Source organism: Sylvia atricapilla, chromosome 17 (assembly GCF_009819655.1).
Source record: "Sylvia atricapilla isolate bSylAtr1 chromosome 17, bSylAtr1.pri, whole genome shotgun sequence".
NCBI lineage: Eukaryota > Metazoa > Chordata > Aves > Passeriformes > Sylviidae > Sylvia > Sylvia atricapilla.
Genome location: NC_089156.1, coordinates 1,682,495 through 1,702,904, shown reverse-complemented (window position 1 = coordinate 1,702,904; position 20,410 = coordinate 1,682,495). Strand labels below are relative to the sequence as shown.

Sequence of the window (20,410 nt, the reverse complement as noted above, 5' to 3'; positions counted from 1 at the left end):
ACCCCTCAGCTGCAGGAGGACGCTGATGGTGACACTGATGGGGGATGTCCCCACTGCCGAGGGGTCCATGTGACACCCACGGGGTGTCCTCGCTGGTGGGCGGGGCCAAGAACCCGCAACCCCCTGGGAAAATCCCGTTTCCAGGTGGGAACGCCCCGCCCGTACCTCCATCACCTCCTTACGGATGTCGACGATGCGGAACCAGTGCAGGAGCTGGGGGAAGCCCTCCAGTTTGGCATTGCGCTCCTGCAGGGCCACCTTCCTCTTGCAGGACAGCTGCCGGCTGAAATACTTCACCAGTTTGCTCTGGAAAAGAAGGGAAAACCCTGGTGGGATTCCCCCCACTGGCAGCTCTCACCCTGCCCCATCCCAAGGCCCAAAATTCTGCCCCAAAACGCCCCTGCCGGGCTCCTGCAGCCAAGAGCATCCAGATCTGGCGTCCAAGAGGGAATTTCCCTCCCCAAAAATCCCTTTATCAGCTCCTTCATCCCCGAGGCAGCGCTGGGGTCTCGTTCAGGGGGTGGAGAGCCCTTGGGAAGCCCCCGAGGGGTGTGAGGGGACAGGGGGGACAGGCAGCCCTTTTCCCACGAGCACTGCCCCATCCCAGCGCTGTCCAGCCGCCCACGGGACACTTTGCCCACTTTCATCCCCAGCCTCAGCGCCAAGGGCTCCTAAAGGACACAGTCCCCTCTCTTACACCCAGGTTTGGTGCCAAGGACCCCCCGAACATCCCTCAAAAGCCACACTCCGCTCTTTTACACCCCATAAAAACCCTACACGGGGATGGACCAGCCACAGCATCACATCCCGAGGCTGGAACGTGGCGTTTTCTCCTCATTCCCCCCTCACCAACCCGAACTTTCCTCCTTCCTCTCCTCCAGAGCCTCCCCTCCTGCTCCTCTCTGCTCCTCTGTAGCCCCATCGCTGCTGGGACCATCCCCCAAATCCCCCGAATCCCCCGAATCCCCCAAATCCTCGCAGCCCGAGGCCGAAGCCGTTCCCAGCCGCAGTCCGGCGGCTCCCAAAATAAAGCTGCGGAGCGCCTGCCCTCCTTTCCCGGGAATATAGAGCAGGGCTGGGAGCTGCTGGGATTTCCTGCTCCTGCTTTCCCAGCTGGGTGATTCCCCGGCGCCGGCAGCACTAGATGGTGCTGTGCCTCTGCTCCTGCACACCCCAAAAATAGATGGGTGAAATACGGGATGGTTTGGGATAAAGGAGAACCCCACTGCGGGATTTGGGAGTTTTCCCGTCACTCCTGGTCCTTTCCCTTGTGGCATCCACTGGTGACACCCACAGGGGTTGGCATCACCCCCAAAATCACCTTCCAGGTGGGTGACGGCCCTGCCAGGAGCTGGGGACAGGGTTGTCACCCCCCTGCCTGGGGACAGGGTTGTCACCCCCCTGGCAGCTTCTCCCCATCCTCAGCCTGGCTACCAGAGATGAATTCCTGAAAATGAAGCCCCGAAGATGAGGCAGGAGCAGCAAAGCCGGCCCCGGGGGGCTGCAGGGAGCCCTCAGCTCTGCAGAGCCCTGCCCCACTTCCAGGGGAATAATTTAAGGAATAACACTCCCAAAAGAGACAATGAAAGGGATCAGCCCGGATCTCGAATCCCAAACACGCTCCAGGCTTTTGGAGCTGAAGCAGCCCCAGGCACCTTGAACACACCCAGAGGCAGCTCTTGTCTCCCCAAAAATGCCCTTGCATGGACACGACTGCAGCAAAACACCAGGAAAAACAATTCCTGAGAAATGCACATCCTGCCCTCAGCCCGTTCTCCATTCTGCCCCTCCAGGTGGGATCCCACAGGGAATAAAGGTGATGTCTGAGCCACCACGGCATCACCAGCGCCAAAATCAGGGGTGGGAATGGAGCTGGGGACAGGGACAGGGCAGCCCCCACCACACCGTGCAGAGGTGAGCTGGGAATGGGGAAAGAGTGGGAGAAATGGAGGAAATTTCATCTCCAGGGGAGGGGAACTCACCCCCACCCAGCCCTTGACGGACAGGAGGGGTCACTTTTAACCCAAAAGAGGACCCCGCTGGGATCCCCGGTGCTCTGGTCCATGGATTTGCTCCAGCCAGGAAAAAAAAAAATCATAAAAATGAAGCCCCAACTCCCCCTCTGTGAAATCCAAGAGCCGCCGGTTCTGCTGGGGCTGGAACGGGAGGGACGGAGACGGCCCCATCCCGCAGGAAAAGCCGGGATGGAGCAAATGTGGGGAATGTTCCTGATGCGGCTCAATCTCCCCCTGCTTTGTTCCTCCGTGCCTCAGTTTCCCCGGCTGGAAGCGCGCGGGAGGCACGAGGAGAGGGGTGGGGATCTTTCTTCCTGCTGTGGGAATTCGCTGCTGGGGATGCTGCTGGAGGGGATCTAAAGCTTTTGTTTTCCCACCTTTCCAGCGCCTTTCCCTGCTCCAGCTCTGCCCGGGGGGAGGCAGGAGCGGTGCTCTGGTTTGAAGGACAGAAACCGCGGGGATTCCCTTCTCCTTGGAGGATCCAGCAGCTCCAGGAACCCCTCAGCTCCTTGGAAAACAACGTCGCTGCTGCCCCGGGGGCGAGCACAGGAGCGATGTCCCCACTCCGTGTCACCTTGGGTGACTCCAGCAAGGCGTGGGTCTGGGATCACCCAGGGCTAGAGCCGGATTTCCCAACCTTATCCCACCCCATCAGCCCGAGCAGGAATTCCCCTCGGCTCATCCCAAACCCAGCGCGGCCGCGAGCGGCTGCTCCCCCCAGCCCCGGCGGTCTCCAGGGAGCGGAGGGCGGCTGTTCCCCCCTGGAACGGGATCCTTGACGTCAGCCGGGCTGGCGACAGCACCGGCCCTGCCTGGAGACCGGGACAGGCGGCGGAAAATCCGGGGCAGGGAAGTTCATTCACGTGGCACCCGGTGAGCAGTCGGGAATGCCCATCCCATCCCACCCCACCCCATCCCATCCCAGCTGGATCCACGTGGGATGCCTTCATGCCATGAAGTGAGCATGAGAACCCCCTAAATATCATTTTCCATGACGAGAAACCCGACCGGAGCAGCATCCCCCAGCTCCCACCAAGGGGCTTGTTATTCCAGAGGCACCTGGAGCAGCCTGGGGCAGGGGAATTCCTTGCCACGGTTCTATTTTCCCTCTCAGGGCTCTCCCAAGGTGCTGTTGGGCTTGTGAGATGTCTCTGGCTCTGCGCCTTCTTTATTTCGGGAGATGCTAAACGGTCCCTGGGGATTTTGCTGGGAATACAGGAGCTGAAATGTCTCCATCCAGCAGCCTGGGAGGGTGCAGCTCCGGGAGAAGTGCTCTGTGCTCACCCGTGGCATGAGACACCAGAGAATCCACACGTTCAGGCAGTGAAAATCACAAAATCATGGAATGGTTTGGGTTGGAAGGAGCTGAAAGCTCATCCAGTTCCCCCATGGGCAGGGACACCTTCCACCATCCCAGGCTGCTCCAAGCCCTGTCCAGCCTGGCCTTGGACACTGCCTTGGACAGCTGCTCTGGGCAAATCCCAGTGCTGGAACAGCATCTCCAGCCTGTGGAAGTTTGGGAATGGCCAGAGCTCTTTCCTTGGAGCCTCTTCCCATCCTCACCACACAGCAGCCAGAAGTATCCTGGGGGAGTTCCCTGTTCCTGGCAGGAGCACGGCAGCCCTGGGAGAGGGAAGTGTTGATCGTGGGGTTGTCCTGGGAGCCCTGACCCACGTTTTGACATTAGGATGGGGTTTAACCCCACAGACAGAACGGTGCTTTGGGACAGTCGGGAATATCGCCCAGCTCTGAGCAAACTTTCCTTCTGCTGTTCCCAAATTCCTCCAAACGCAGCACCCCTTATCCCTCTTTGCACCCCAACCCCAAATTTAGAGCCATAAGCCCAACTGGCACACTTGGACAGGGATAAATCCCCACAGACCAGGCAGGGCTGAGGGATGAACATTCAGCTCCTTCTGGATGCTGCCCCATAGGAAGCAAACCAGTCTCAATTCACACCCCAGGTGGTTTATCCCAGCTGCTGCCTTGGTTCCCACTGGAACCTGTCCCAAGGCATAAGCAAGACCCAAAAATCCTCCCAGCTCCAAGGATTGCCACTGGAACCAGGCTGCAGCTGTGGTACCCATCCCAAAAACACTGCATGGCAGGATGCAGGAGGATGGGAGCTACCGTCTACCTTAAAGTGGCTTAAAACAAAAAAAAAAAAAAAACCAAAAAAAAAAAAAAAAAAAAAAAGAAGGGAAAAAATTCTATTAATCCAGCAAAATCAAGGTTTAGCCTATGAAAATTGACCAAAAAAAGGGGATTATCCCATTTTATTCCAGGCTGGTGCTGACACAAGGGCTGGGCACTGTCCCCGGTGCCCTCCCAGTGCCACATCCCAGGTCACCCCCCTTTGCCGTGGCACTGCCTGGCCCCGCTCTGCTGCCACCAGATGGGAAGGGAAGAGGTGCCGAGTGAGGCCTCGGAGTCTGTGTCACGTCCTTGGGACGTGATGGTGGCAGCAGGGACTCAGGGACACAGAGACTCGGGGACTTGGGGACTCAGGGCCAAGCTCCGCTCCCAGTGACGCCGGTGGCAACCCAAGACAACGCCAGGAGCCAGTCCAGGGCTGGCATCGGGCATGTGGCCCTGGATTCACTCCCTCTGCGGGAATCACCCTGGGTTTGAGGTGACAAACAACCAGAGAGTGTCAGCAGGGATATCCTTGGCTGGAACATCCCAAGCTCCCTGTTTGGGAGTGTTTTAGGGATGGCAATGCCGGGGCTCCCCGTGGCTGGCACTGAGTGATCCATAGGGGCTGGAGAGGTGCTTCCCTGGGAGCGTTTTTAGGATAACACCCCCTTAACCACCGCCAGACCCTTCATCCAGCCCCAGCCGAGCTGCCCCAGTGGCACTGGGATGCTGGGAAGGAGCATCCCACCAGGATGGCTCCACCACGCCCCCCTGCTCCCCTCCATGTCCACGGGACACGAGTCCTCAACGAGGCCATCGCTCCATGTGGGATGAGCTCCTGGATCCTGCACCTCCTGGCAGGTTCTGCTGGGGATTCGGAGCCTGCCTGCATCCCAAAAAGTCTCCAGCACACCCCAAAACCCCTGTTATCCCTCTCACAAGGCGGCTCCCGGACCAACAGCTCCCAGCCCCTCACATGGAGAGTTGAGATGGGATCAAGGGGAGCTGACAGCAGGATGGGAGCGGGAATGAGCAGAAGCTGGGATGCAGAGCAGGGAGCTGCACCCCAAGCCGGGGGTCTCCCCAAGAGTGGCACAGCAGTGACGTGGTGACACCCCAAATGTTCCCACAGCGCCCAGGAACTTCGGGAGCAAAAGTAGCAGGACAGGGTGTTCCAGTCATGGTCCAGAGCCAAGAGCTGCCCCACAGAGGGGCTGCAGGACCAGCTGGAAGGCCCGAGTGGGATCAGGCTCAGAAATCCCCCCACCCACAGCCCCAGCTCCGCGTCAGCCGCCCCCACAGCCCCAGCACAGCCCCGCTGGCGTCTCCCCAGGGTCACGGCCTCGCTTCTCCTCTCTCCGTGCCAGCTGCAGGGATCCCACTCAGCCTGGGAATCCCTGGCCAGTCCCTGCCCACCACAGCCCACCGACCTCCTCCTGAACCCCAAATTCACCCCAGTGGGGGCTCAGCACGCTCCAAGGGGAGCCTCATCCCCTCCGAGGCACGAGTGGGGAGGGGAGGAGGCAGCCGGGCCAGGGGGCTGCTGCCTGGTGGGAGAGATGCAGGTGGGACACGGGGATGCAGCCAGCTGGGACACTTGGAGCTGCTGGAGGGGATGCAGGTGGGCTGAGGGGATGCAGCTCAGGGAAAAGGATTCATCCAGGCCCAGGGGATGCTGCCTGGTGGAAGGGATGCAGGTGGGCTGAGGGGATGCAGCCCCGTGGAAGGGATGCAGGTGGGCTGAGGGGATGCAGCTCAGGGAAAAGGATTCATCCAGGCCCAAGGGATGCTGCCTGGTGGAAGGGATGCAGGTGGGCTGAGGGGATGCTGCCTGGTGGAAGGGATGCAGCCAGGCCCGTGGGATGCAGCCTGCCACACGGAATGCAGGTGGGCCGAGGGGATGCAGTCCAGGGAAAGGGATGCAGCCAGGCTGGGGGGATGGAGCCAGGCAGCAGGGGTGCAGGTGGGCCGATGGGAGGCAGCCCGGCTGGAGCAGCAGCCCGGAGGAAGGGATGCGGCCGGCCCGGGGACTGCGGGGAGGGGGAAGGGATGCAGGTGGGCCGGGGGATGCAGGTGGGCCGGGGGATGCCGCCTGCCGGCCGGTGGAAGCCGCGGGAGGGACGCAGCCGGGCCGGGGGATGCCGGGGGCTGCCGGGAGGATACCGGGGGGCTGCGGCCGGCGCCGGGCCCCCCGCGCTGGGTCCCGGCAGGAGGGTTCGGTGGTCCCGGACCCACCTCGGGGCCACCTGCAGAGCGCGCAGCCTCACTCGGGCGCACCGCAGCGCCGCGGGGGAACCCGCCGCGGCCCGGGGGGGGTGTGGGGGGGAGACTGATGGGGGGGTGTCGATGTCGGGGAGGGTCGGCGGGCCCGTACCTCCAGGGTGCGGATCTCCTTCTGCGTGAGGTCGTTGGAGGCGGCGCACTTGGTGCGGAGCCCCTCCAGGTTGGAGATGCTGATGTCGATCATGTTCTGGACCAGCTCGCACTGCTGCAGCGCCTTCTGCAGACTCAGCTCCTGCTCCTCGCTCCTCGTCATGTTGTCCTCATCCATCGCTCGCCGTCCCCCCCCCTCCCCCCGCCCGCCCTCCCCTCCGCCCGCCGCCGCCGCGGCCCCCCCCTTCCCTGGGCTCCGCTCGCCGGCCCCCGCCGCCGCTCAGCCCCGCTCGGCCGCGGCCCGCAGCATCGCGGTGCCCACCGAGCCGTCAGCGCGGCGCCGCCGCCGCTACCCCCCCCCGGGCGCGGCGGGGCGGGGGCGGGGGCGGCGCGCTCCGGCTCCGCGGGGCCGCGCTCGCTGCGCGCCGCTCCGCGCGGGAACCCCCGCACGCCCCCGGGCCGGCACCCCCGGGCCCGGCAGCTTCGCGGCATCCGCATCGCCCCCGCGGCCACCATCAGCATCCTCATCATCACCCCCACATCGTCCTCAACTACCTCTGCACCTTATCAATATCCTCATCATCATCAACACAGCCCCCCAAAATTATCAACACCCCTCCTCATCAGCACAGCCCCCCAAAATTATCAACCCCCATCATCATCAACACAGCCCCCCAAAATTATCAACACCCCATCCTCATCAACACAGCCCCCCAAAATTATCAACACCCCATCCTCATCAACACAGCCCCCCAAAATTATCAACACCCCATCCTCATCAACACAGCCCCCCAAAATTATCAACCCCCATCATCATCAACACAGCCCCCCAAAATTATCAACACCTCATCCTCATCAACACAGCCCCCCAAAATTATCAACCCCCATCATCATCAACACAGCCCCCAACCTTATCAACACAGCCCCCCAAAATTATCAACCCCCATCCTCATCAGCACAGCCCCCCAACCTTATCAACACAGCCCCCCAAAATTATCAACCCCTCATCCTCATCAACACAGCCCCCCAACCTTATCAACACCCCCATCCTCATCAGCACAGCCCCCCACACCTTATCAATATCGTCATCAACACAGCCCCACAAAATTATCAACACCCCAATCCTCATCAACACAGCCCCCCAAAATTATCAACACACCCCCAAAAATTATCAACCCCCATCCTCATCAGCACAGCCCCCAACCTTATCAACACCCCATCCTCATCAACACAGCCCCCCCAAAATTATCAACCCCTCATCCTCATCAACACAGCCCCCAACCTTATGAACACCGCATCCTCATCAACACAGCCCCCCAAAATTATCAACCCCTCATCCTCATCAGCACAGCCCCCCAACCTTATCAACACCTCCATTCTCATCAACACAGCCCCCCAAAATTATCAACCCCCATCATCATCAACACACCCCCCACACCTTATCAATATCGTCATCAACACAGCCCCCAACCTTATCAACACCCCCATCATCAGCAGCACAGCCCCCCAAAATTATCAACACCCCCATCCCCATCAACACAGCCCCCAACCCTATCAACCACCCCAACCTTCTCAACATCCCTCCAGCCCCATCACGCCCACACCCACATCTCCCCATCCTCATCATCAACCCCCATCCTCATCAACATACCCCTACCTTATCAACACCTCCATCCTTATTAACATACCCCCCAACCTTATCAACATCCCTCCACCCTCATAACCCCCCCACCCACACCTCTCCATCCTCATCATCACCTCAACATCCCCCCAACCCTATCAACACCCCCATCCCCATCACCCCACATCCCCCCCTCCCCCACACACCTCCATCCTCATCATCACCTCAACATCCCCCCAACACTATCAACACCCCCATCCTCATCACCCCACATCCCATCACCCCACACCCCCCCTTCCACACACACCTCCATCCTCATCATCACCCCCTCATCCTCATCGTCACCCTCCCATCCTCATCAACATCCCCCAGCTTTATCAACACCCTCATCCTCATCGCTCCCATCCCCATCACCTTCCCACCATCCCCATCTCCCCCTCACCCACGCCACCCCATCCTCATCAACACCCCCCTACATCAACACCCTCAACCACATCACCCCCCCATCTAAATCATCACTCTCATATTCATCATCCCCCAGTCCCCTCCCAGCCCCCAACCCCAGCATTTTCCCACTATTCCCATCCATCCCCATCCCCACATCTCCTCATCCTCATCAGCACCCCCCATTCTCATCATCATCCATCCATATCCCCATGCCCCAAACTCCCACATTTCTCTAATCCCCATTCCCCTATCCCCACACCTCCCCATCCTCATAAGAATTCCCCCATTCCCATCCATCACTTTCCCCCATCCCCATCCCCATTCCCATGCCCTTCTCCCGCAGCCTCATCCCCTCAGTCCTTCCCATGCTCATCCCGATCCCTCTGACCCCCGGGAACGGGACAGGAGGGGAGCACCAGGGGTGGAGAGAGGCGTGATGCATTTGGGGGGGCAGGGAGAATGAGGGGGGTTGGAATGACGGTCTGGGATAATGGGGGGTCAGTGAGGAAGGGGGGACTTGGACATTGGGGGGCTACTGCAATAGAGTCACCTAGGTAAGTGAGGGGGGCTGGAAATGGGGGGCAGGGGGGCTGGGGCATTGGGGGGATAATGGGGGGGCTGGGGAATGTGGGGGACCTGAGGTAATGGGAGGGAAAATGGGGCATTGTGAGGGCTGGGGCAAAGATGGAGAATGGAAATGGAGCGCTCTGGGGAAATGGGAATGGGGGCTCTGGGGAAATGGGGGGATCTGGGGAAATGGGGGGATCTGGGGCACTGGGGGTCTGGGGCATTGAGGGGCCATTGGAGGATCTGGGGCATGGAGGGAATCTGAGCCAATAGGGAGGATCTGGGGCAATGGGAATTCCTGGTCTGGGGCAATGGGAGCCAAGTCTGGCCAACACCCGGGAATAATTCCAGAGAGATGGAGGGAGAATGATGTTCCCAGACCCTTCACCTGCTCCAGGCGCAATGTCCTCACAGCCCTGAGCTCCCTGCCTCTGGATACACGACTTTATCCGCAGCTGGCATCCCCACCCCAGTCGCTCTCAGCTCTGGGAGAGCACAGGCCAAATTCCCAATGGCTTTATCCGTGCTCGCAATGGTCGACTCCCTCCAAGTTGAGACATGGCTGAAAAATCTGGAAATCTGCTGATTTTTCCTTTTTTTTTTTTTTTTTTTTTTTTTTTAAATCAGGACTTGTGATTTCCCCGAGATGGGATGTCCCTTTTGTGCCCTGTCCCCAAGGCTGTCAATGAAGTCAAGAACTTCCCAGCATCAGGGAAGGGAAGGGAAATATAAAATAAATTGCCATCAAGGAGACTCCACTCCACTGGGATAAAAGCACCCATCCCTAAAGCCTGCAGCAGCAGACCTGCAGGGATTTGGGGTGTTCACCAAACCTTATGCTTCCCAAAAAACACTACAGCAGCCTTTGGTATAGCTCCCACGCTTGGAGCTGGCCATGGTCTGAGTGGATGAACATTCCAGACAGTGGGAATGGCACAATCAGTCCATATAAAAATATTACAATATTTTAATTGACTTCTGTTGATTTTCCCCATGAGAAATGTGTTTGGAGTGACTCAGGGTCTCTAAACTGGGTTAATGTTCCCCCAGTGCCAAAGGTGTTCTTCCAGGCACGACATCCTGCTGGGAAGGGAGAGGGAATGCCCTGGCATGGCCACTCCACCCTGGGAAACACCACCACTGCATCACACCCGGAGTTTCCCACCAAAATCCCCCAAAACCACCCCACAAGGGTTCATCGGTCCAGCTCAGGGTGAGCTGCTCCACAGGAGCCTGTGGATATCGGCATTGGGATTTCTTGGTGATTAATATGGCAAAGAACTTCTTCAGCTCCACGTGGGGTGGGAGGATCCCTTGGATTTCAGCTCTCAAGGAGCACCTGTTTTGTCCTCTGTGGAACAGAATCTTTGTCATCATCACCTCCATCCCATCACCTCTGTCCTATCATCCCTGTCACCATCATCCCTGTTCCATCACCTCGGTTCTGTCCCTGTCCCTTCAACACTGTCACCATCACTTCTGTCCCCACCATCTCTGTCCCATCACCTCTGTGCCATCACCCCTGTCCCACACTGTCACCACCTCTGTCACCACCATGCCAGTCTCACGTTCCTCGTCCCATCATCTCCATCCCATCACCTCTGTCCCCTCATCCCCACCCAGGAGGGATATCAGAGCCATCCCAGGGGTGGATTTAACCCTATCAAACAACACCCCAAAGATTTCCCCTGCTCCAGAGCTCAGCCTTTATTAATGACGGGGAAAACGCCTGGAAAAATCCATTTAGGAGGCCAAGAGGCTGCCCCAGGTGAAGGCAGATCCAGGGGAGAGCTGCAGCTCTGGATCCAGGATGTGCAGGAAAATCCCAGCTCCCGGCTGTTCCCAGGTGCCCGGGAAGGACCTGGAGGCTCCGAAGGGAAGGGCCATCTGTCACGGCTGTCACGCGCCCAGAGGGACGGCTGAGGCTGCTGACCTCAGCTTCCAGCTCCTGCTTTCCTTTATGGGGCTGCAGGGGATAAAAAGGGGGGGAAAAGCCAGGAAAGCAGCTGCCCTCCAGGAGATTTTTGAATTTTTGTAGGAGCCAGTCTGGAGCTCTTGATGTTCCTGCTTCCCTTGTCAGCAATGGCATTTTTCCAGGGATTTTTTTTTTTTTTTTTTTTTTTTTTTTTTTTTGCCTGCCCTGCACCTCTACTTCCCAATGGATCACTTCCCATCCTCAGTCCACCTGAATTTTCCAAGCCAGTGCCTCTCACTCCCGCCTGCTTTCCTTTCTGGGATCAGGGCAGCACTGGAGCATCACTCCAGCAGCCTGGGCTAATTCTCACCTCTAAGCTCCTTCTCTAAATGGGGCTCCAGGGCTTTTCCAGAAGCTGGGAAGCAGCAAGGACAGCGATAAAGGTATTTTGTTCTGGCAGCCACCTCTGGAGTTTACTGTTCCTGTCACACTGGGAAGATCCCAGATCTTCTCTCCTCAAGTGTCCCGGCACCCAAAGGTGCCCCTCTCATCCCTAGGGTTTTCTGAAGGCAGGGGCACTGTGTTTGCCCAAAACCTTGCTCACAATCAATCCAGCAATTCCTGCTGCCGTGATTTCCCCAGGATGGCAGGGACCACCCTGCTCTGGTGAATGCCAGCACCGTGCTCTTCCCACTCACAGAATCACGGAATGGGTTGGGTTGGAAGGGACCTTAAAGGGCACCTCGTTCCACCCCCTGCCGTGGACAGAGACTGCAGGATGGCGGGATTCTCCCTCTCCGCTCAGGTGAGACCTCAGTGGGAACGCCGTGCCCAGCCCAGCACAGGAGCGACCTGGAGCTGCTGGAAAATCCAGAGGAGGAGCTGCTCCAAGGGCTGGATCCCCTCTGCTCTGGAGCCAGGCTGGGAGAGCTGGGGGTGCTCACCTGGAGAGGAGAAGGCTCCAGGGAGAGCTCAGAGCCCCTTCCAGGGCCTAAAGGGGCTCCAGGAGAGCTGGAGAGGGACTGGGGACAAGGGCTGGAGGGACAGGACACAGGGAATGGCTTCCCAGTGCCAGAGGGCAGGGCTGGATGGGATATTGGGCAGGAACTGTTCCCTGGCAGGGTGGGCAGGCCCGGCACAGCACACCCCCGGCCGGCCCCGGATCCCGGGAATTGCGGTCAGGGCCCGGGACGTTCCCGCTCCGGCGGCGCCCGCGCCCTCAGCCCCGCCCCGCCCCGCCGCTCTCGCGCGCTTGGCGGCGCTCTCGCGAGACTTCCCAACATGGCGCCGGCGGGCAGCGCGAACCTGCCGTGGTACGGCCGGGAGCGGGGGGATACCGGGATAGCGGGATAGCGGGATAGCGGGATAGCGGGATAGCGCGGCGGGAACTGCCTCGGGGCTGACTCCCCGCTCCTTTCTTTCCCCGGTGCAGGGTGGAGAAGTACCGTCCGCAGGCGCTGTCCGAGCTGGTGTCTCACCGGGACATCCTCAGCACCGGTAAATAATCCCATCCCCTCGGTGACCACCCCCGCCGGTCCCGGGTGTCCCCCAGCCGGTTATCCCGCTGTTATCCCGCTGTTATCCCGCAGTGCAGCGCTTCATCAGCGAGGACCGGCTCCCCCATCTGCTCCTCTATGGGCCGCCCGGCACCGGGAAGACATCCACCATCCTGGCCTGTGCCAGGCAACTGTACCGGGAGCGGGAGTTCGGCTCCATGGTGCTGGAGGTGAGCGGGAACAGGGTGGGATGGGGTGGGGTGGGATGGGATGCAGGGATAGGGACCCACATCATTCCCTTACAGCTTAATGCTTCTGATGACCGGGGCATCGACATCGTCCGAGGGCCCATCCTGAGCTTCGCCAGCACCAGGACCATCTTTAAGTACGTGGTGGGTCTCTGCTTCCCGACGTTCCCCATCTCTTTGCCACCCTCCTGGACCTGGCACTTGGATTGGGAAGGGGATCTGGGAGGTCCCGGGGTGGGTGGGAACGTGCCCAGCAAGAAGGGAAGGTGAGGATGCAAGAAGGGTTTCCCACGAGTCAGGCTGGGAACAAACCTCCCAGCTCCTCCTTCTCCGGCACCAAACCCACCCTTTTCCCAGGAAAGGCTTCAAGCTTGTCATCCTGGATGAAGCCGATGCCATGACCCAGGATGCTCAGAATGCCCTGAGGAGAGGTGAGGAGCACTGGGAATCCCACACTGCAGGAATCCCACACTGTGCAACCATCAGCCTCATCCAGCCCAGCACAGGGTGGGAATCAGGAGAAGGCAACAGCCAAGGACCCTCCTCCCCTCCCTCCTTTTTGCAGTGATCGAGAAGTTCACAGAAAACACCCGGTTTTGCCTCATCTGCAACTACCTCTCCAAGATCATTCCCGCCCTGCAATCCCGCTGCACCCGCTTCCGCTTCGGCCCCCTGACCCCGGAGCTGATGGTGCCGCGGCTGCAGCACGTCATCCAGGAGGAGGGGTGAGTGGGGGATCCCTCCACGCCCCCTCCGTGCCCATTCCCTGCCAGGGAGGAGCAGCAGCTTGGATTCCCACAGTTCCAAATCCCTGGGTGCCGTTTTCCAGGGTGGATGTGAGCGAGGACGGGATGAAGGCTCTGGTGACCCTCTCCAGCGGGGACATGCGCAGGGCCCTCAATATCTTGCAGGTGGGACTGTGGCCATCAGCCCCTGGCCAGTAGAGCTGGAGGGGCCTCTTCATCCTTCCTGTTCCCTCCTCTTCCTCAGAGTACCTCCATGGCCTTTGGGAAGGTGACAGAGGAGAACGTTTACACCTGCACGGGGCATCCCCTCAAGTCTGACATCGCCAACATCCTCGACTGGATGCTGAACCAGGATTTTTCCACCGCCTACCGCAGTATCCTTTGCCCCGGGGGTTATTCCCATCTGGGATAAACCCTGCTCTTCCCCAGGGATCTCTGTGGTCTCTGGTGTGGGTGATGCTCGCTGGGGAGGCCCCTCGGGGTTGCTGCAGAGAGGAGGAGCAGATCTGGCAGGGAAATGCCTGGAAGCAAGGCCTTGACTCACTCTCATCCCAGAAATCATGGAGCTGAAGACGCTGAAGGGCCTGGCCCTGCAGGACATCCTCACTGAGATCCATCTCTTCGTGCACAGAGGTGGGGAAAGGGTCTGGCTCCAGATGATCCTGGAGAGGCCAAACTTCCCCCTGCCCCTCACTGAAGTGTTTCCTTCTCTCCACAGTCGACTTCCCCCCCTCCATCCGCATCCAGCTGCTGATCAAGCTGGCAGACATCGAGTGAGTGTCACTTCCCCAGTCTGGGGTGGTTCCTGCTGGTCGCTGGGCACTGCTGGCACACAGCCCATGGCTTTGGGGGGCACCCACAGTGGCAGAAACCCCCAAAGCTGTCCTTATTCCCTCTCCAGGTACCGCCTGGCTGCTGGCACAAGCGAGAAGATCCAGCTGAGCTCCCTCATCGCTGCCTTCCAGGTCACGAGGGACCTGGTGGTGGCTGAAGCCTGAGCCCTGCCGGGTGGATCTGCTGCTGGATTTGGGAAGGACCATCAGGACCATGCCTGAAGCTGCTCCCTGCAGCTTCCCAGTTCCTTTCTGGAAGCCTTGAGTGCAGTCAGGGTAAAAAGGTTTTTAAAAGGTAGCATTATTCCCAAGCTCCGTGGGAAAATACAGGTGCCTCCAAAGCCCAGCAGGTCGCACTGGTCTTTGCTTTTTCTTCCTGAAGGGAGCTGGGGGGGTAGGGGAGCATCAGCTTTCTGTGTTCAGCTGTTCCCAAGGGAAAAACAACATCCTGGGGATGTTTGGGGGAGAATTCCCTCCACAAAGCCTGCCAGCACACAGGAAATGTGCTGTTGCTTCAGCCGCCAGCTAAGCTGGAGGATGGGGACAAACAAAACACTGCTGCATGTTCAGCATGTTTGGGAATTTGGCTGATTGAGTGCCACGCTCCAGCACAGAGAGAAAGCAAGAGAGGAATGGGAGCAGGGGAGGGAGTGAAGCCACCTCTTCCTGCAGGTGGACACCTCTGCTGCCCTTCCCTGGCAGCCAGGGCGGTGCCAGGCACTCCCAGGTCACCTGAGCGAGCCAGAAGGGAAATCATGAGGAATCAATTTTTATTTATTGAGACCTGCTCGGGCTTGTCTCTCTCCTGCCCACGCCGGGAGAGCGGCAGAGCCCGCACTCCACTGGGACAGAGGGACATTCCCAGGTGGGTGTTTGGGGGGGGGTTAGCCCCATATTTGTGCAGGTGACAACAGCTCCCACAGCAGCTGTCCCACCATCCCACACCATTGCACTCAGAAGCAGAAGCACCTGACCCAACCCCAGCGGGCAGCAGGGGACAGGGGGACCTGTGTCCCACCCGTGTCCCCTGCGGGGCCACCGCAGCTCTGCCCCTCACCCTCTGCATGGGATTTTGCTGGGTTTTTGTATTATGACACCAAGAAAAGCCCTCCACAGCCCCAAAACCACAGGAGCAGCGACGCTCCTGGCTCACGGCTCGGCGTTCCTGCGGCGCCACCGGCCCAGGCCGAGCTCCAGGGCTCACCTCCGTGCCTCTGCTCTCCCTGCTGCCTTAAAAAGTCCTGTAAGTGAGGAATTCCTTCAGCTTCCTGGGAATGGGCAGCGCCAGCACCTGGTAGGTGGTGAGGAAGGTGCGCAGGGCTTTGCGGCACAAGTGCTTGAGTGACGAGAGGACCCTCGGGGCTGTCCAGAACTGCACGTGGCCATCCCTGGTCCTGCAATGGGATCCAAACAACCCTGAGCACAGGGCAGAGGGACACGAGGAATTCCAACTGCTCCCAAATATTCCCAAGCTTGCCAAGGAGCGTGTGCTCCCCAGCCAGGAAAGCTATCCCCAGGGAAGCCCAGAATTTGCTGAGCTGCAGGATCAGCTCAGCTGATCTCCCTGTTTCTCCACCCTCTCCTGTTTACTCACCCTGTGGCAATGAATCCTCCATGTGGGAAGTACATGCAGCACAGACCGTTTGTCATGGGGGCAAAGGCCACTGGGGACCGATACTCCAAGGCCCAGATCCTCAAGAGCCTGTGGAGAAAGGGAGAGGACACGGTGCAGTGCCTTGTTGCCAAAATAAAGCTTCTGGGATCATCTGAAGACACATAAACAAGAAGGATTTGCTTCCCATGGGAGTCTCCCAGGGAAGACTGTCCCCTGCTGAGGGTGGCACAGCACCCAGCAGGACACAGACCTCAGCTCAGGGTGACAGGGCCCTGACCTTGCTACCCCTTGTCACAGCCAAGCCATGGTGTTCCCATGGGCCTGACCTTTCCACTTATTCCAGAACCTGGCACATTTATTCCCCACCTCCTGAGCTGGTTCATTCTGGTCTCCTGGGCCCCTCTCTGGGTCCCCACAGGGGTTCACTCACCTGTCATCTGCCACCGTGGCCAGGTAGAGCCCCTCAGGGGAGAAGCAGACAGAGCGCAGGGAGCTGGTGTGGATTTCACCACTGGAATCCAGTGTGGAGTGCAACGGGACATGGCTGTGGGTGGGGACAACATCCCAGACTCAGCTTTGAGCTGCCACCAGCCCCTTCCCCCGCTGAGGCTGGCAGAGCTGCCAAACTTGGCAGGCCCATATCTTGCCTCTGGAAGGAGAGGAGTGGTGATGGCTGTGCCCAGGGAGAAGGGAAAGCCACATCCAGCCCTAAAAACCTCTCTGTCACTGCTGTGTCCCCTCCCAGGTCCATACCGCAGTGTCCTGAGCTGCTCCCCGGTGTAGGGGTCCCACATGATGACACAGGCGTCATAGGAAGCGGTGACAAGGAGAGCAGAGTCTGGGGAGAAGTCACAGGACACCACGCTGCTCTGGTGGCCCTCCAGCCTCCGGATGAGTGTGTAGGATCTCATGCTCCACAGCAGCGCCTGCGGGATTTGGGCAGGGGATCAGGCTGGGAGCATCCCAAGGTTTAAAGCACGTGGGCTCTGCTCCCAAGTTCCAGCTCCTGAGGAGCCAGGGCAGGATGGCCTGGCCCTTCTCCCAGCGGGGATTCTGGGGACACAGAGGGCTGGATTCAGCAGGCCCAGGGATGGCTCCCATCCTGCAGGACTCACCGACTTCTCGCCGGCAGCGGAGCAGAGCATGCTGCAGTCTGGGGAGATGGAGCAGCAATAGACCCACTGCACATGGCCCGACAGCACCTGGACCTGCCGCCCTGGGGACAGCAGAGATGTGTCACCAGAAGGGAACAGGACTCCTTGGCTCTGCTCCTCCTCCCCTTCCCCAGTGGGAATTTACACTGGGCTGAGGATTCCCTGGGTAAATCCCAAGGCAATGCCCTCCTGCATCTCTGAGGTCAAACTCTGCTCCCTGTCACAGGGCTGTCCCCTTCTGCCTCAAATACTGTCCCCAAAGGTCCTCTCCCATCATCTTCCCTCCTAAGAGGGATTTCTCCCCCTTCCCTGAGCCAGCACAGGGATATCCCTGTGCATTCCTACCATCCCTGCTCAGGTCCCACACACGCAAGGTCTTGTCCCGCGAGGCCGACACGAGGATGGGGCTTCCATTGGGAGCAAAGCTCAGATCCCTGACAACATCCTGGTGTCCCAAGAGGCTGAAGAGGAGGTGCCCTGCAAGAGAAGAGCCATGCTCAGTGTCATCCATCCCTGGGGAATGAGGCAGAGCCCCTCACGCCGCCCAGCTTGGGACAGGGCAGGTATTGGGGAAGGAGGGAGATGGGATCTCCTTCCACAGGGGAACAAGGGGACAGCCAGCCTGGAGCCACGACAGTGAGGGCTACTCACCTGTCTGCACCTCCCACACCTTGATCTGCCCGTCGTTGAGCCCCGTGGCCAGGACCAGGCAGGGAAGGCCCATGGCACAGGCAGGATCTGTGTCACCATCCTCAGTTGCTGGCCAGGCACTGAAGGCCAGACCCCACACGATCTGCCCACACTCCAGAGTCTTCTCCTTGGCTGCCCCACAGCTCAAGGTCTCCGCTTTGCCGCCCCGGCTCTTGCGCTCCGAGATTTTGCAGCCACTGGAGGGAGGCAGGGATGGGGGGACTGTTCACCCCGAGGCTCCTCACTCCAGCTCCATGCACCCATCTACCCACACTGGGCAACCCCTGGGATCAATCCAAGCTGGACTGATCAGATGGGGAAGAGCACTGGGAGGACTTTGGTGATGGTGAGTGAGGGCTGGAAACCAGAAACACCCTAGGCTGATCCCCCAGTGTGGGCAGCAGGGGAGGGGGAATTCTGCTCCTCTGCCCTGCCCAGGTGAGACCCCACCTGCAGAGCTGCCACCAGTCCTGGGGTGGTGGAAGGACAACATCAGAAGGACATGGAGCTGCTGGAGTGAAACCAGGCAAGGAGCTGCTCCCAGGGCTGGAGCCCCTCTGCTCTGGAGCCAGGCTGGGAGAGCTGGGGGTGCTCACCTGGAGAGGAGAAGGCTCCAGGGAGAGCTCAGAGCCCCTTCCAGAGCCTAAAGGGGCTCCAGGAGAGCTGGAGAGGGACTGGGGACAAGGGCTGGAGGGACAGGACACAGGGAATGGCTTCCCAGTGCCAGAGGGCAGGGCTGGATGGGATATTGGGCAGGAATTGTTCCCTGGCAGGGTGGGCAGGCCCTGGCACAGGGTGCCCAGAGCAGCTGTGGCTGCCCCTGGATCCCTGGCAGTGCCCAAGGCCAGGCTGGACACTGGGGCTTGGAGCAGCCTGGGACAGTGGGAGGTGTCCCTGCCATGGCAGGGGTGGCACTAGACGAGCTTTAGGGTCCCTTCCAACCCAACCCATTCCATGACTCCGCACTCACAGCTCGGCCTCCCCCAGAGGCCACGGGATCAGTTTGACCACGCAGTGTCCCTGGGACCAGGCGAACCAGGCCCCGTCGGGGGAGAAGGCGACGCTCCAGGTCTCGCAGCTGGATTTCCAATCGTAGCGCTGGGGCCGGCCCGGCTTCAGCTCCGCCAGCAGCACCGGCTCGTCTGCGGCGGGACGGCCCCGTCAGCCCCAGAGCCCCCGAATCCCCGTCACCCCTCGCATCCCCCGCACCCCCGTGTCCCCGCCGGCCTCCGCTCACCTCCGCTCGGCTTCATGGCGGCCCCGCCGCCCGCTCGGCCCCGCCGGGCCCGCCCGGCCCAGGGCGGCGGCGGCGGCGGAAGCGGCGGCGAGGGGAGGGGACCCGGGGCCGCCTCCTCCGGCCCCGCCGCCAACAGCACCGCCCCGCCGCCGGGAGAGCCGGGATGGGGCGGGATGGGGCGGGAGAGGACGGGGGAGAGCCCTCCTGAGGGAGAAAGGGCGGGCACCGGGCCTGCTCCCGCCCGCCGGGCCCGGGGGACAGCCACTGCCTCAGGGACCCGCACCCTCACCGGGACACTCCCGGCGGTGACACCCGGACCCGGCACCCTCACCGGGACACTCCCGGCGGTGACACCCGGACCCGGCACCCTCACCGGGACACTCCCGGCAGTGACACCAGGGCCCAGCACCCTCACCGGGACACTCCCGGCGGTGACACCCGGACCCGGCACCCTCACCGGGACACCTTCCAGCGGTGACACCTCTCAGGACCCACAGGATGACGCCCCCTGACAGTGACATCCCCTCAGGACCCACAGAGTGGCTCCCCGCGGCAGTGCCACCTCCCCAGCACCCACACAGGGCTCCCGCCCAGCAGTGACACCGCCAGGACCCAGCACCCCCATGGGTGACACCGCCCCATTCAGCAGCCCCCCCACATTCAGCCCCCAAGGATCTCATTGCGGCCCCCCTTTAGTAGCACTCCGTGTCCCCACATCGTCCCCCCGAAGAACCCACCCCAAGAACCATCGCCCCCCTTTGAGCCCCTCAGCACGCACGGGGTGATGCCCACCCTGGCAGTGCCGGCCGTGAGTCACAGCAGGACACATGTGGCCAGCCCACCCCTCACTCCGGACTCCGCACCTTCCAGCCCCCCGGGCCCGCAGTGCCCCTCCCCAGGGCAGGGCTGTCCCCCCTCGCCGTCCTCTCTGGCTCAGGGTCCCCGGCGCAGAGAGGCCGGGCTGCACGGACTGGTGCTGCACCCACAGACACCCCGAGACCTGCTGGAGTGCCCCTCAGCGTGTCCCCACTGAGGGTGGGGTCACCTGGATGTCTCCTGGGGGTCCCGTGCACCTCCTTCCTCTTCTCACCCCCAAGTCCAATGTTCACCCATTTCCTCTCTACTTTGGCACTTTGGGGTCCAGACCGAGCCCCCCCATCCTGAGGACACCCACCCCTTGTGCCCCTCAGCTCTTACATGACAAAACCCCCCCACCACAGGCACCACGGCTCTGCCATGCCCCCGTGCCTCAGTTTCCCCGCCTCTAGGACGGAGGGTGGCTGTGCTCTGGTCCCCGGCCCGTGACGGGACCCCACG

At 60.6% G+C, this 20,410-nt stretch overlaps 3 protein-coding genes across 4 annotated transcripts in view; 1 reads left to right on the top strand and 2 right to left on the bottom strand.

Annotated features, from left to right (window-relative positions):
- The window catches only part of LOC136369130 (kinase suppressor of Ras 2-like), a 50,669-nt gene extending 43,967 nt beyond the window's left edge, over window positions 1-6,702 (bottom strand). The window contains exons 1-2 of the mRNA XM_066331797.1: window positions 6,526-6,702; window positions 166-306 (exon numbers count right to left, since the gene is read on the bottom strand). Of these exons, the coding sequence (XP_066187894.1) occupies window positions 166-306; window positions 6,526-6,702 (318 nt within the window). The remainder of the gene's footprint in view (window positions 1-165; window positions 307-6,525) is intronic.
- Window positions 6,703-12,346: 5,644 nt separating this feature from the next.
- On the top strand, window positions 12,347-14,743 carry LOC136368810 (replication factor C subunit 5). Of its 2 annotated transcripts, none has more exons than XM_066331209.1 (11): window positions 12,347-12,387; window positions 12,507-12,571; window positions 12,664-12,791; window positions 12,876-12,955; window positions 13,176-13,249; window positions 13,384-13,543; window positions 13,648-13,729; window positions 13,809-13,938; window positions 14,120-14,197; window positions 14,283-14,337; window positions 14,466-14,743. In XM_066331209.1, exons 1-11 carry the CDS (start codon window positions 12,356-12,358, stop codon window positions 14,560-14,562), a joined length of 981 nt encoding a protein of 326 aa, XP_066187306.1. In that variant the 5' UTR covers window positions 12,347-12,355; the 3' UTR covers window positions 14,563-14,743. The 2 variants fall into 2 exon arrangements, with proteins under 2 accessions (XP_066187306.1, XP_066187304.1); XM_066331207.1 differs by having other exon boundaries at window positions 12,664-12,800.
- Window positions 14,744-15,542: 799 nt separating this feature from the next.
- Window positions 15,543-19,193, bottom strand: LOC136368809 (WD repeat and SOCS box-containing protein 2-like). Its single transcript, XM_066331206.1, has 9 exons — window positions 19,094-19,193; window positions 18,827-18,998; window positions 17,818-18,053; window positions 17,512-17,643; window positions 17,128-17,228; window positions 16,766-16,938; window positions 16,443-16,556; window positions 15,992-16,099; window positions 15,543-15,791 (listed from the first exon to the last, which is right to left on the bottom strand). The coding sequence occupies exons 1-9, from the start codon at window positions 19,107-19,109 to the stop codon at window positions 15,629-15,631; spliced, it is 1,215 nt and encodes a 404-aa protein (XP_066187303.1). The 5' UTR covers window positions 19,110-19,193; the 3' UTR covers window positions 15,543-15,628.
- Between the last annotated feature and the right edge of the window lie 1,217 nt (window positions 19,194-20,410).

Excerpts from the sequence above, each read along its gene's own strand:
- LOC136368810 (XM_066331207.1), top strand. The coding sequence starts at position 12,356 with ATGGCGCCGGCGGGCAGCGCGAACCTGCCGTG. Across the intron at positions 12,801-12,875 it reads TCGGCTCCATGGTGCTGGAG|CTTAATGCTTCTGATGACCG; the intron begins GTGAGCGGGAAC and ends ATTCCCTTACAG. Across the intron at positions 12,956-13,175 it reads AGCACCAGGACCATCTTTAA|GAAAGGCTTCAAGCTTGTCA; the intron begins GTACGTGGTGGG and ends CCCTTTTCCCAG.
- LOC136368809 (XM_066331206.1), bottom strand. Across the intron at positions 17,644-17,817 it reads GGTGTGGGAGGTGCAGACAG|GGCACCTCCTCTTCAGCCTC; the intron begins GTGAGTAGCCCT and ends CTTCTCTTGCAG. Across the intron at positions 16,939-17,127 it reads CCGCTGCCGGCGAGAAGTCG|GCGCTGCTGTGGAGCATGAG; the intron begins GTGAGTCCTGCA and ends CAAATCCCGCAG.